Raw genomic sequence first — 14873 nt, forward strand, 5'->3', positions numbered from 1 at the left:
ATCTTTCTATGTGCTACAGTCATTGCTGTTCTCTAACTATTATTGAAAAATTTTGATCAATGGAGATTACATTAGATTACTTTTGGGTGCAAAGGAAGGTGGTAATTTCCCACCAATAACAATATAGCTCTGCTATGTATTTCTCTCTTGGTGTTATGGCATGTATCACACATGGTTAATGGTTGTGTAACATTGTAGCAGGGGGGTCGTATTATGATCTGAATACATATAATAAGATATACAAAGGAGATGAGAACAATGTGACAGATATAACAATACAAAAACAATGTCTTGTATCTTATAAAGTTATTAGCAAGAAGATCACATGAAAAAGAGGAAGCTAAGGAAAAGCGTCCGGGAGGAAGTTACAATATAGAAAGATGTTGAGTAATGAGTGTAAGCAGAAGGACTGTGAGGAGCCCATCAGCCGGAGGTTACACTGAGAAGGGGTCGTGTATGAATACTAGAGGCTATACAGTATATACATCCTTTATTCTATATGTAACAATGTACAAGCAAGGATTTCTTTATAGAAACTCATAAATATTGATAAATGTAATGATGAATGATAGAAGGAGAGATTCTCTTTAATTCATTGCTATTTTTCATTCAAAAAAGGTCAAGACAGAAAAGCGAGATCTAATTCTTCCATAGACTCGACAATCCACATATAATCTCCAAAGGATCAACTCAGTGTCAGGATGAGGCACATAAAGCTCAGCAGCACAATTGTCAGTCTTATGGGTATCCTCCCTCTCCTCTGGATAGGTAAGTGCACTATACAGTAGGGATCACAAACAACAGGGGGTCCCTGTGCAGTACAGGATGTCGACAGTAGGGGGCTCCTGTGCAGTGCAGGATACAGACAGTAGGGGGCCCTTATACAGTACAGGATACAGACAGTAGGGGTCCCTGTGCAGTACATGATACAGACAGTAGGGGTCCCTGTGCAGTACAGGATACAGACAGTAGGGGTCCCTGTGCAGTACAGGATACAGACAGTAGGGGGCTCCTGTGCAGTACAGGATACAGACAGTAGGGGGTCCTGTGCAGTACAGGATACAGACAGTAGGGGGCTCCTGTGCAGTACAGGATACAGACAATAGGGGGCTCCTGTGCAGTACAGCATACAGACAGTAGGGGGCCCTGTGCAGTATAGGATACAGACAGCAGGGGGCTCCTTTGCAGTACAGGATACAGACAGTAGGGGGCCCTGTGCAGTACAGGATACAGGCAGTAGGGGGCCCTGTGCAGTACAGGATACAGACAGTAGGGAACCGCTGTACAGTACAGGATACAGATAGTAGGGGGCCCTGTGCAGTACAGGATACAGACAGTAGGGGGCCCTGTGCAGTACAGGATACAGATAGTAGGGGGCCCTGTGCAGTACAGGATACAGACAGTAGGGGGCCCTGTGCAGTACAGGATACAGACAGTAGGGGGCTCCTGTACAGTACTGGATACAGCCCTTTGTGTTACCATATCTTATCATGGAGCTCCATCCTCATGTCTTTATAACAATCTCCTAGGACAGTGATAGCGAACCTTTTGGAGACAGAGTGCCCAAGCTACAGCCAAATCCCACTTATATGTCGCTAAGTGCCAACATGACAATTTAAGCAGTAACTTATTGATCCCTACAGGTTTTAATCATATTGGCCTCCTGAGGACACCAATACAATAGAAAGATGATGGAGAAATTAGGATTGTAGCTTCCTTTCAGGGTTCCCTTGGAGAGGAAGGATCAGGGGACCCAGAGCGGGAGCTCCAATGACAATCCATCTCTATCCACATCTTCTTGCTCCTCCTGTAGTCCTGGCAGCCAAATAGCGCTGAGCATGACATGTCCTGGGCTTTATTGGATCACAGGAGAAAGCCTTGAGTTGGGGTGAAGGCCTGGGTGCCCACAGAAAGGGCTCAGAGTGCCACCTCTGGCACCCGTGCCATAGGTTCGCCACCACTGTCCTAGGACTTGTTAGCCATGAAATATGTTGTCCCAGGAATCTCTATAGAATTGAACAGTAGGAAACAGCTTACTGACTCCCTTATATAAAATCATATGTTCACCTCTGTCTCTAATCATATAAGCATTATATTTATAAGACACTTATTGGTATAGATGTGATACATGTAATATCTTATATATAATAATTCCCTCCTTTGTCCTCCTGCAGGTGTCACATGTCATCGCATATATGAACCCGGATATTCTATTACTGTGGCTTCCAGTGTTAGTGTCCAGGAGGGTCTCTGTGTCTCCATTCCTTGTAACTTCACTGCCAACTATAAGACAACATTCACTGGTTCTACCGGATACTGGATAAAGGAAGGTTCCAATCCACGTTACATTGCAGCCAGTAATGATAAATCTAAACCTGGGCAAAAGCCAAACTTCCATCTGACGGGAAATCCAGATACCGGAAACTGCAGCCTGACCATAACTGACGCCGGGAGTGAAGATGACTGGTCTAAATATTACTTCAGATTTGAAAAAGGAGAACTAAAATATGGTTATAACAAAGAAGTGACAACCAGAATCACTGTGACCGGTAAGTGATCAGGATCCTGCAGTCACATCACACACTGACCCTGTACTATAGGTACCAGCAGTCCCCATAATGTCCTTATTTTTATATTGGTAAATTATTCTCTTGGACACTACTGATCTTCTGAGTCAGGTTCTAGGACAATGGTGGTGACCCTATGGCACCGGTGCTGAAGGTGGCTCTCTGAGCCCTCTCTGTAGACACCCAGGACATCACTCCAGCACAGAGTTTGCCGGACAGGACTCATAGCCTCCTCCTGCAGTTGGACGCAGCTCAAGATGTTTTGCACTCAGCGCTATTTTAAAACAACACTTCCTTGGCTGCCAGGACTAAAGGAATAGCGAGAAGCTGTGGGCAGAGATGGATTATTTTTGGAGCTCCTGCTCTGGGCCCCCTGATTCTTCTTGTTCAGGGAACCCTGGAGGGAAGCTAAAATGATAATTAGAGATGAGCGAACATACTCGTCCGAGCTTGATGCTCGTTCGAGCATTAGGGTACTCGAAACTGCTCGTTGCTCGGACGAATACTTCGCCCGCTCGTGAAAATGGCATCTTCCGCCGTTTTGCTTTTTGGCGGCCAGAAACAGAGCCAATCACAAGCCAGGAGACTCTGCACTCCACCCAGCATGACGTGGTACCCTTACACGTCGATAGCAGTGGTTGGCTGGCCAGATCAGGTGACCCTGGAATAGACTAGACCCTGCCTGCGCTGCTCGGATCATTCTGTGTCTGGATGCCGCTAGGGAGAGAGCTGCTGCTGGTCAGGGAAAGCGTTAGGGTGTTCTATTAGCTTACTGTTAGGCAGGAGTGATTCTACAAGAACCCAACAGCCCTTCTTAGGCCTACAATAACGTTATACATTTTTTTTTTTTTATTTGCAGCTAGTACCATATTGTGAGGAATTTGCAGGGGGACTTGCTACCGTTGTGTTTAGCTCTTAGTGACACACATATCCACCTCAAACACCAAAGTGGGAAAATTTATTAGGGGTTTGATTTCAATTAGGCACAGTCTGCCAGTTTCTTTTTATTTTACGTTTCTTTTTTTAATAACTCAGCGTCATCTCATCTGGCATAGCAGTGTGCTTTCATACTTGGCTAGAAAATAGCCATAGGAGAATCCAAACGGCTTACTTACGCCTACAATAGCGTTATATATTTTATTTCTGGTTGATCTGCTGGTGGCTGTCCTTGCTGCAGTGCATCTACTACCATATTGTGAGGAATTTGCAGTGAGACTTGCGACCGTTGTGTTTAGCGCTTAGTGACGCACATATCCATCGCAAAGACCGAAGTGGGAAAATTTTTTAGGGGTTGGATTGAAATTAGGCACAGTCTGCCATTAACTTTTTATTTTACGTTTATTTTTTCATAACTCAGCGTCATCTCATCTGGCATAGTAGTGTGCTTTCATAGTTGGCTAGAAAATAGCCATAGCAATAGGATAGCATCGTTTGGTTTTAAAAACTAAAAACACACAAAAAAAAAAAATAAATAAAACACAAAAAAAATTAAAAAAAAAATTAAAGTTATAACTTTCATTTTCAAAATGTTTAACCCGAGGGCTAGGGGTAGAGAACGAGGGCGGGGACGTGGGCGTCCAACTACTGCAGGGGTCAGAGGCCGTGGTCCTGGGCGGGGTGAGACACCACCTGCTGATGAGGGAGCAGGGGAACGCCGCAGAGCTACACTCCCTAGGTTCATGTCTGAAGTTACTGGGACTCGTGGTAGAGCACTGTTGAGGCCAGAACAGTGCGAACAGGTGATGTCGTGGATTGCTGACAATGCTTCGAGCAATTTGTCCACCAGTCAGTCTTCCACGCAGTCCACCCATGTCACCGAAATCGGCACTCCTCCAGCTCCTGCACCTCAGCCTCCTCCCCCCCAGTCTGCCCCCTCCCAGGAAAATTTGGCATTTGAACCGGCATACTCTGAGGAATTGTTTTCTGTACCCTTCCCACAGTCACAAACCATTTGTCCTGTTGCTGCTGAGCAATTTTCCGATGCCCAGGTTTTTCACCAGTCGCAGTCTGTGGGTGATGATGACCTTCTTGACGTAGTGGAAGAAGTGTGTAAAGAGGTGTCGGACGATGAGGAGACACGGTTGTCAGACAGTGGTGAAGTTGTTGTCAGGGCAGGAAGTCCAAGGGGGGAGCAGACTGAGGGATCGGAGGATGATGAGGTGACAGACCCAAGCTGGGTTGAGAGGCCGGGTGAACACAGTGCTTCTGAGACGGAGGAGAGTCCTCGACCAGAACAGGTTGGAAGAGGCAGTGGTGGGGCCAGACGGAGAGGCAGGGCCAGAGCTGGTGCATCAGCGCCAAATGTGTCACGTAGTGAAGCTCCCGTGGCGAGGGCTCCCGCAGCGAGGGCTAGATTTTCAGAAGTCTGGAGGTTCTTTAAGGAAACACCGGATGACCGACGGACTGTGGTGTGCAACCTTTGCCAAACCAGGATCAGCAGGGGTTCCACCACTACTAGCTTAACTACCACCAGTATGCGCTGGCATATGAATGCTAAACACCCCACTCAGTGGCACCAAGCCCGTTCACCTCCGGCCGTGCACACCACTGCTCCTTCCCCTATGTCAGCTGATAGTCAGCCCCCTGCCCAGGACCCTGGCACAAAAACCCCATCGTCGCCTCCACGATCCTCCACAGCATCCACCAGCGTTCAGCTCTCCATACCAGACGCTGGAGCGGAAAAGGAAATATAGTGCAACCCACCCGCACGCCCAAGCCCTTAATGTCCACATCTCCAGATTGCTTAGCCTGGAGATGCTGCCCTATAGGCTAGTAGAGACCGAGGCCTTTCGCAACCTCATGGCGGCGGCCGCCCCTCGGTATTCGGTCCCCAGACGCCACTACTTTTCCCGATATGCCGTCCCAGCCCTGCACCAGCACGTGTCAGACAACATCATCCGTGCCCTGACCAACGCCGTTTCTGACAAGGTCCACCTGACCACGGACACGTGGACGAGTGCTGCCGGGCAGGGCCACTATATATCGCTGACGGCACATTGGGTTAACTTGGTGGAGGCTGGGACCGAGTCTGACCCTGGGGCTGGTCATATACTGCCGACGCCGAGGATTGCGGGGCCTACCTCGGTCCAGGTCTTTCAGGCCTACTATGCCTCCTCCTCCTCCCACCCCTCCTCCACCTCCTTCTCCGAACTACCATCCGTGGGCATGGCGCCATCAGTCGCTAGCTCTAGGCACAGAAGCAGTGCCGTCGCTAAGCGACAGCAGGCGGTGCTCAAACTGCTGAGCCTAGGCGATAAAAGGCACACCTCCCAAGAACTATTACAGGGCATCACAGCGCAGACTGATCTGTGGCTGGCACCGCTGAACCTGAAGCCAGGCATGGTTGTGTGTGACAACGGCCGTAACCTGGTGGCGGCTCTGCAACTCGGCAGACTGACACATGTGCCATGCCTGGCCCATGTGTTAAATCTCATAGTTCAGCGTTTCCTCAAGACATACCCCAATCTGTCTGATTTGCTCACGAAGGTGCGCCGCATCTGTGCGCATTTCAGGAAGTCCAGCACAGATGCTGCCACTCTCAGGGCAGCGCAGCGCCGCCTCCAACTGCCGCCATCATCAGCCTCACCATCATGCTGCTTGGCCTGTTGAAAAACTCTCTGATAAGCATGAAGTCGGAAGCTTTGCGCTTGTCACAAGAGACGGGGGAAGAATATTCCCTTGTTGATAGCCAAAGCACCCTTAGGTCTGTTTCTCAGTGCATATCGGAGGAGGTGGAGGTGGAGGAGGATGAGGAGGAAGAGGAGGAGAATGTTGGCGAGACACAAGAGGGGACCATTGTTCAGTCCTTCACTGTTCAGCGTTTATGGGCAGAAGAAGAGGAGTTGGAGGAGTTGGAGGAGGAGGAAATGGGCAGTGAGGCCAGTGAGGGGAGTGAATTCTTGCGCGTTGGTACTCTGGCGCATATGGCAGATTTCATGCTAGGCTGCCTATCCCGTGACCCTCGCGTTCATAGAATTTACTCCAGCACCGATTACTGGGTATTCACTCTCCTGGACCCACGGTACAAGCAAAATCTTTCCACTCTCATCCCTGGAGAGGAAAGGAGTGTGAGAATGCATGAATACCAGCAGGCCCTGGTGCACAAGCTGAAACAGTATTTCCCTTCTGACAGCGCTAGCGGCAGAGTGCGTAGTTCTGCGGGACAAGTAGCGAGGGAGAGTAGGCGAGCAGGCAGCTTGTCCAGCACTGGCAAGGGTACGCTTTACAAGGCTTTTGCCAGCTTTATGTCACCCCAGCAAGACACTGTCACCTGTCCCCAGTCTCGGCACAGTAGGGCTGATCTTTACAGAAAGATGGTGAGGGAGTACGTAGCTGACCATACCATCGTCCTAAATGATCACACAGCTCCCTACAACTACTGGGTTTCAAAGCTGGACATGTGGCACGAACTGGCGCTGTACGCCTTGGAGGTTCTTGCCTGCCCTGCCGCTAGCGTGTTGTCCGATCGGGTTTTCAGTGCAGCTGGTGGCATCATCACCGATAAGCGTACACGCCTGTCGACTGACAGCGCTGACAGGCTGACGCTTATTAAGATGAATAAAGCCTGGATTTCTCATAATTTCCAATCTCCACCAGGTGAAGGAAGCTCAACCTGAATAATTTATGCACTCCTCCTCATTTTCCTCCTTCTCCTCCTCTTTGTACACTAAAGCAGAGGAAACTGGCTATTTTTTGACAGGGCCCACTGGCTCTAGCTATAGTACTTTATGCATTTAATTTTTCTGGAGGGCCACCTACCCGGTCCTCTGTTTTAAACAATTTTTGGGACTGCCACATACAGGCACTCAATCTAGTAAATTTTTCTGGAGGGCCACCTACCTGCTCCTCTGGTTTGAAAACTTTTTTGGACTGCCACATACAGGCACTATCCAAATTAAATTGTCTCCATAGCAGCCTCCACACGTTGTCTCCATTGCTACCTCCAAAAGTCGTCCATATAGCTGCCTCCATACATCGTCCCCTTATCAAACGAGGTGTGTCAGGCAGAAATTTGGGTTGTTTTCATGGATTCCACATCAAAGTTGTTAACTTTGTCGCCACCCTGCTGTGTTATCCACAAAATATACTGGCAAACTTTAATGACTAACCGATATTATTTCAGCGCTTCTTGCGCATCTGTTGATTACACTGTTGTGTAATCCACAAAATATACTGGCAAACTTTTACCATTTACGGATATTATTTCAGCGCTTCTTGCGCATCTGTTTACATTCCCCTCACCCGCCATATACCAAACTTATAAGAAAGCTACTACACTTAACTTGGTGGAGGCTGGGACCGAGTCTGACCCTGGGGCTGGTCATATACTGCCGACGCCGAGGATTGCGGGGCCTACCTCGGTCCAGGTCTCAAAGGCCTACTATACCTCCTCCTCCTCCCACCCCTCCTCCACCTCCTCCTCCTCCGAATTACCATCCGTGGGCATGGCGCCATCAGTCGGTAGCTCTAGGCACAGCAGCAGTGCCGTCGCTAAGCGACAGCAGGCGGTGCTCAAACTGCTGAGCCTAGGCGATAAAAGGCACACCGCCCAAGAGCTATTACAGGGCATTCCACATCAAACTTGTTAACTTTGTTGCCACCCTGCTGTGTAATCCACAAAACATACTGGCAAACTTTTATCATTTACCAATATTATTTCAGCGCTTCTTGCGCATCTGTTTACATTCCCCTCACCCGCCATATCCTAAACTTATAAGAACGCTACTACACTTGATCTTATACAAAAGGTTCTTAAAAGTGCTGTTTGGGGAGTAGCCTAGAGACAGGGGCTTGGATTGGCGAAAGCTCGCCTGGCAGCGGAGCGCCAGCTCCATCTCAAGATCCAACTAACATAGTTTTAACTGCAGCACCTTTAATCTACTACTAGTTCACTGCCTCCATACATCGTCCCCTTATCAAACGAGCTGTGTCAGGCAGAATTTTCAGGTGTTTCACCAGATACATAGTGGAACGCGGCCCATCTGTCGCCGCCATGCTTAGGCAGCCTCAGAGGCATCCATGCATGCTGCCCCTGCTGTTTTCTGTCCATCTTGCCTCCACGATCCTCCACAGCGTCCACCAATGTCTCATTTCAACTCTCTATACCCTAGACGCTGGAGCACGAGAGGATATGCAGCACACCATCCCCTTCTGAAAATTCTGCCTGACACAGCTCGTTTGATGTGTTTCACCACATACATAGTGGAATTCGGCCCATCTGTCGCCGCCATGCTGGAGACCTGAAGTTGCAATCATAGCAGCGCAATATGAATGCCCCATACTGTCGCTCTTAATCATGGAAGTCGTCTCCATGGCTGCCTCCACATGTTGTCCCCTTATCAAAAGAGCTGTGTCAGGCTCGTTTTTAGGGTGTTTCACCAGATACGTTATGGAACTTGGTCACTATGTCGCCACCATGCTGTGTTATCGACTAAATATACCGTCAACCTTTTGTTCACATAGGAAATAATTTCACCTCCTTTGGTGAAACCTGAGTCCATTTAGGGTATGTCGCCATGAGACTCTCTAGCCTGCCACTGCTGCCGCTGCCTCTGCACTCTGTCATGGCCATGCTGTTGCCCATAATTTTGGCATAATGGTGCGATTAAGCAGCCTCAGAGGCATCCATGAATGCTGCCCCTGCTGTTTTCTGTCCATTTCCATGGTGTTTCCATCCTTTTCTGAGGTTCCCAGGTGTTTGGCCAAGCTTCCCTGTGCAGAGCCTTGGTCCCCTTGAAAAATGCTCGAGTCTCCCATTGACTTCAATGGGGCTCGTTATTCGAGACGAGCACTCGAGCATCGGGAAAAGTTCGTCTCGAATAACGAGCACCCGAGCATTTTAGTGCTCGCTCATCTCTAATGATAATCCATATTTCTCCATATTCTTTCTACTGTATTGATGTCCTTAGTGCTGTGATAGAGCAGGGAGCAATAAGTTATCTTTGTACTTTGCTAAATAAAAGTGGGTTTTGCTTGTAGTTTGGGCGCTCAATCTCCAGAAGGTTCTCCATCACTTTTCTATGGAATTTGATCAGTATTAAAAATTACCAAACACCAAGGGGCGTGTTTCGGAAAGTGGCTCCAACTCACCCATCGATGGGTAATCGCAAGGGACCATCCACTAGACTCTCCAGGATTTAGGAGAGGCCATTGCTGCTACAACCGGCAGTAGATTTCTTTAGGAAACGGGGCTCAGAAGTGCCGACAGTGAAATCCAAAATGGCGCCTGCACCTGCTACACAAAGCAGTGAGCTCCCTCCTTCGTCCTTACCCTTGCCACAGTGCAACCTGCTTCTTCTAGCAACTGAGGTAGTGCGGCAACAAGCCACAAATGAATTGCTACTCCCGGGGGGAGGGAGTCTGGATCTCGGGAGAGAGCGATTACCTGAGAGCCCCACAACACCAGGAGGGCTGACAACTCTATCGCCTTATGAACCCTGGAAGAGGCTTGCACAGTAGGATTCAAACCAGTCTTATGGGTCTCTAGTCTCCACCTTAGCCCCTCTGATGCTAACCGTTAAGAGCACAAGAGAAGAGGTAGAAGGATTGTTGCCTGGATCAGTTCCCATCCTCATAACTTGTAGCATACCCAAAGATGATCGTGAGTCACTGAGGAAGGACATGTCCTATGCTGCAGCATTGAAGAAGAGCCATGTGTCCCCACCCCCCCTCCCGGCTCTATATTCAACAAATGACTACTAAACAAAGAGACCTGCAGACAGAAAATGGCTGCAGTATGCAAGGATGTTCAACAGGTGGCACAGAGAGTGAATGTGCTGGATGATGATCATAACATGGCTAGGGCGGTGGTGTTCACTCTAAAACATCATGTGGAGGCACAAGCTTTGACCAGGGATCTGTGATGCCATATAGAAGTTCCTGATAATAGAGGGCGCCATCATAACCTTACAATCTGTGGTATTCCTGAGTATCATGGTGAGGAGGATGTTCAATATTACTTGCAATTATTTAACACTATCTTGGACAGGCCATTGGAAGCTCCGCTCATGAAGGATAGGACCCATAGAGCTCGCCGTCTGAAAAAACTGGCCCTCATGTGGATGTTATATGCCATATTACTGACTTTGAGATTTAAGAGGAAATTATGAAGAGGTCCTATTTGCTTAAGTCAGTATCCTTCACGGGCTCCAACTTTATCAGGACCTTTCGTGGACTACACTTCAACAGACACAAACCTCCCTTCTCTGCTTCCTCTCTCCTCTCCACTAGACGAGGCTTCTGGTGCGTCCCTTGAAGTTTTCTTTTCTTTGCACCTACTCCTTTTGAATATCATGTACCCTCTGGGTCTCTCCGGGTTAACTATCACATCTAGGCCCATGTACCTAACCGTTCGACTGGCCATATAGCTAACGCCACTGATTAAGTGAGAAAACAATTGCAAAGTTAGAGTCCCATACATTTGTCATTGCTGGGAAAGGTAGCGGCGATCAAAGTGTCTGTCCTCCCTTGATTACTTCATCTGTTTGAGACCCTTCCAGTGAGGCTTCCGATATCGGCTATATGATTGATTCAATTGTTATTTTACATTTTTTGTATAACTCTTCTGAAAACAGTCCTGGTATCACCCTGATGGGAAGGTGGTTTAGGGCTACCTGACACAGCCATGAATTATTACGCAACTCATCTGTGGCATGTAGTCTCGTAGGCATCTTTGTTGGCCTTTGATAGGTGGATAAAGATAGAAGAGCACTGGCTCTTTAACACCCCCCTGCTTTAACCCCTTAAGGACGTAGCCTGTTTCTGAGTTGAGGCTGAGTCCTCGTTTTTAAATCTGACCAGTGTCTCTTCCTGTGGTAATAACTTTTCAACACTTTATCTTATCCCTGTGGTTTTGAGGTTGTTTTCTCGTGAGACATTGTACTTTATGTTAGTAGTGGAATTTCGCTAATCATTTAACTTTTTGCGGGGGGTAAAAATTCAGTAAATTAATAAAAAAATTTGAAAAAAATTTTCAAAGTTAGACAAAAATTCATACCAGAATTTTGTAGAAACCTTTTGCCATTTGACTTATATGTGTTTCCATAATTTGTTTTATGTTTCCTTTTCTTTAGAAGGTTTTATAGTTTTAGAAGCAAGCAAGAGAAATTTGACACATTTTTGGGGACCAATTCATTTTGGAAGTGCCCTATAAAGGCTTATGTACTATAATTCCCCACAAGTAACACCGAACATCTCAAAGTATTCAAATTAACATTTAAGACATCTGTTAACCCTTTAATTCTTACTCAGGATGAAATGATTAGACATTTTAAGAATATTATCAAATATCACTAAAATGTACACAATCAGAAGGTATTTAAAATTTTTGGCCTATTTCCCCTGAGTCCGGAAATACCTGGCTGCCTGGCTCCCTACCTACACTTAGGGATGTGCAGCTCTCTTTCTCTAGCGGATTTATGTTCCCGCATACGCCTCTCTACATGAAAAATCAGACAGGTTTTCCAAAATCTGGGATGCTATTGGAGACAACCTAAACCTAACATTGTAAACTATATTTGTATCTATTTGCATTTAGAGACTTATGGGTGGGTTTTTACTTTGTTTCTTCTTTATTAAGGTTTACTTGTTGTGTAAATATTTACTGATACTCTTAAGGGTCCTGCGTGACCCAACTAGCGTGACCCAATCAAGTAAGTGGCTTGCAATACGCATTTTGCATAATTATATTATTACTATTTTTGTATCGTTTATTCCTGTGAAACTTCAACCTTTAAATAAAATTTCAGCTGGAGAAAAAATAAATTAGCAAACCCAAAACAATTAATGATGACATAAACCCTTTTTGTAGCTTAAGGCTACAAATTTTTTTGTATTTTGACATGCGTAGCTTTTAGAGATGGGCGAATTTTTAAAAAATCTGATTTGCCAAAATCACCGAATTTTCCGACAAAATATGATTCGACCAGATCACGTTAAAAAAACAGGCATTTCCTGGCTGCAGAGAACCTGTAGGATGTTGTGGAACGTTGTGCCATGCTGAAATATTACAAAAAGGGAAAACAGCAGATTAGCCTGGGCCGGATTGCCATCCACTTAGATAAATAACACCAAATGCTTGGAAAATATGAGTCATATATGTGACAACAGTAATATAGTGAAATATCAATTTTATTAAGTCCAATGCAGTATAAGTTTTACAAGACACAATAAAAACAAAGCATGAAGGAAGCAATGTATCGCCACTGAAGGCTGGAGGTAGGTTATACAATCAAGAATACACAAAATGTAAACATAAGACTGCAGCATGAGTACAGCTCACATAATGCCGAGTGAATAAAAAGTAGTAAATACCATACCATAGGATGAGACCACACATGTAAGACCCCGACACGTGTTTCGCTATCTCGCTTTATCAAGGGAGTGAGAAATTTGCTGAAATATGCATAGGGAGGGTGGTTTGGTCTTCAAACAATGACCAAATAAGTGAAGCGGGAATGCAGCCTGACAAGGTAACGTCTGTGCCAGCTCGAAAGGACTGAGTTGACGGCCAAGATCCCGCTATAACATCAGAGAGTGCACTCTTTTTACACTGACATCAGATGATTCCATAGATGAGTGAGTTGAAATCCTGGCCGATCCACGCCTGATTTATCTTGACAGTCTCTCCACATTACGGGTGGACAAGCGTGTTCTCTTTGGGGTAACGATGGCCCCCGCCACACTGAACACCCGCTTTGATGCCACACTACTGGCCGGGCAGGACAGCTTCTGTACTTCAAATCCACAAGTTGCGGCCACATATCAAGTTTGGCTGCCCAGTAGTCCATGGGATCCTCTACCTCAGGTAGTAAAGTGCTGTCCAAGTAGGCCACCACCTGCTGGTGCAGGATCTGCTCCATGTCCTGCTGCTGCTGGTGGCGGCTACCCTCCTCACTAGGCGGGTGAAGGAAGCTGCTCATTAAGGACTCCAGACTTAAGTTGCTGCTGATGGAGCTGCTACTGCTATTACCCCCCCCCCCACCATCTCCCTACAGCAGCCGTGGTAGTAGTACTTGAGCGATGACTGTCAGGAATCCCCTGGTCAGACCTGACAGAGGATGGACAATGGCGCACATAGGCAGCGGCCAACTGTGTGCACAGGATTTCTCTATAGTATGCCAGTTGTTCCTCCCAAAATACAGATGGGCGAATAGAGATGGGAGAATTTTTCAAAAATTTGATTTGCCAAACTCGCCGAATTTTCCGAAAAAAATTCAATTCGACCCAATCACATTAAAAAACAGGTATTTCCTGGCAGCAGAGAACCTGTAGGGTGTTGTAGAACGTATTTCATAGGATCGTAGAAAGGTAGGATTCCAGCACTCGTTATTCCATTTCTAAAAAACAGTGAAGTTTTATTCCATCAGGTTAAAAGGGTAGAAAAAAACTATTACTATTTAGTCCTTACTTATGATCTGGCAGATCATGAGTAAGGACTAAATAAAAAAAAAAAAGTCCAAAACGCGTAAATCTATTTTTAGGGATCTTGCAAAAGTTTTGTCTACTCTTTTAAACTGATGAAAAAAAACTTCACTGTTTTTAAGATGTGGAATAATGAATGCTGGAATCCTACCTTTCTATCATTCTGTAAAAGACATGGTCGTCCAACAAGATTCTCTAATTCTGTGCATCGGGAGCTGCACAGAGAACATTATGACCAATGCTGTGGACAAATCGTGAGAGAGCGGTAGCTCTGTTGTGTTTTTCTCTTTTCTTCCCACAGTATCTCTGTCCTCTCTGCACAGTTATCTGTGCCCGTGCATGCGCAGTAGCTCCTCATCCCATTGCCATCTTGATCAAAACCAAGTGTGTGTGCTCTGCGTAGGTAGCAGTCACAAAGTTGCTTAGCCCATTATATCCCTGGTCAGGTGCTGTCACACAGGTGTGTAACTCATTATATCCCTGGTCATGTGATGTCCCACCTGTGTGACATCACTTGACCAGGGATATAATGGGCTAAGCACCTGTGTGACTGCTACCTACGCAGAGCACACACACTTGGTTTTGATCAAGATGGCAATGGGACGAGGAGCTACTGCGCATGTGCACCTGTGTGAGATCACATGACCAGAGATATAATGAATCATGCAGCTGTATGACCATCACATGACCATGGCAAGAACATGCATCGGTGTGACGTCACATGACCCTGGTTATAACGAGCCATGCATCTGTGTGACCTGTATTGCCCCGGGATTTTGGCGCACGCGATCGGATTGTGGCGCAACGGCGCCGGCATTGGCGCGACGGAAACCGGGGGCGTGGCCGAACGAAAACCCGTCGTATTCGGAAAAACCGCTGCATTTA

General features: G+C 46.8%; 1 protein-coding gene across 1 annotated transcript in view; it reads left to right on the forward strand.

Moving 5' to 3' along the window:
* LOC140134569 (sialic acid-binding Ig-like lectin 14) overlaps positions 1-14873 on the forward strand; it is a 46370-nt gene that overhangs the window by 14561 nt on the left and 16936 nt on the right. The window contains exons 2-3 of the mRNA XM_072154973.1: positions 619-768; positions 2175-2549. Of these exons, the coding sequence (XP_072011074.1) occupies positions 702-768; positions 2175-2549 (442 nt within the window). The 5' untranslated portion in view covers positions 619-701. The remainder of the gene's footprint in view (positions 1-618; positions 769-2174; positions 2550-14873) is intronic.

The sequence above is a fragment of the Engystomops pustulosus genome, chromosome 6 (assembly GCF_040894005.1).
Source record: "Engystomops pustulosus chromosome 6, aEngPut4.maternal, whole genome shotgun sequence".
Classification (NCBI taxonomy): domain Eukaryota; kingdom Metazoa; phylum Chordata; class Amphibia; order Anura; family Leptodactylidae; genus Engystomops; species Engystomops pustulosus.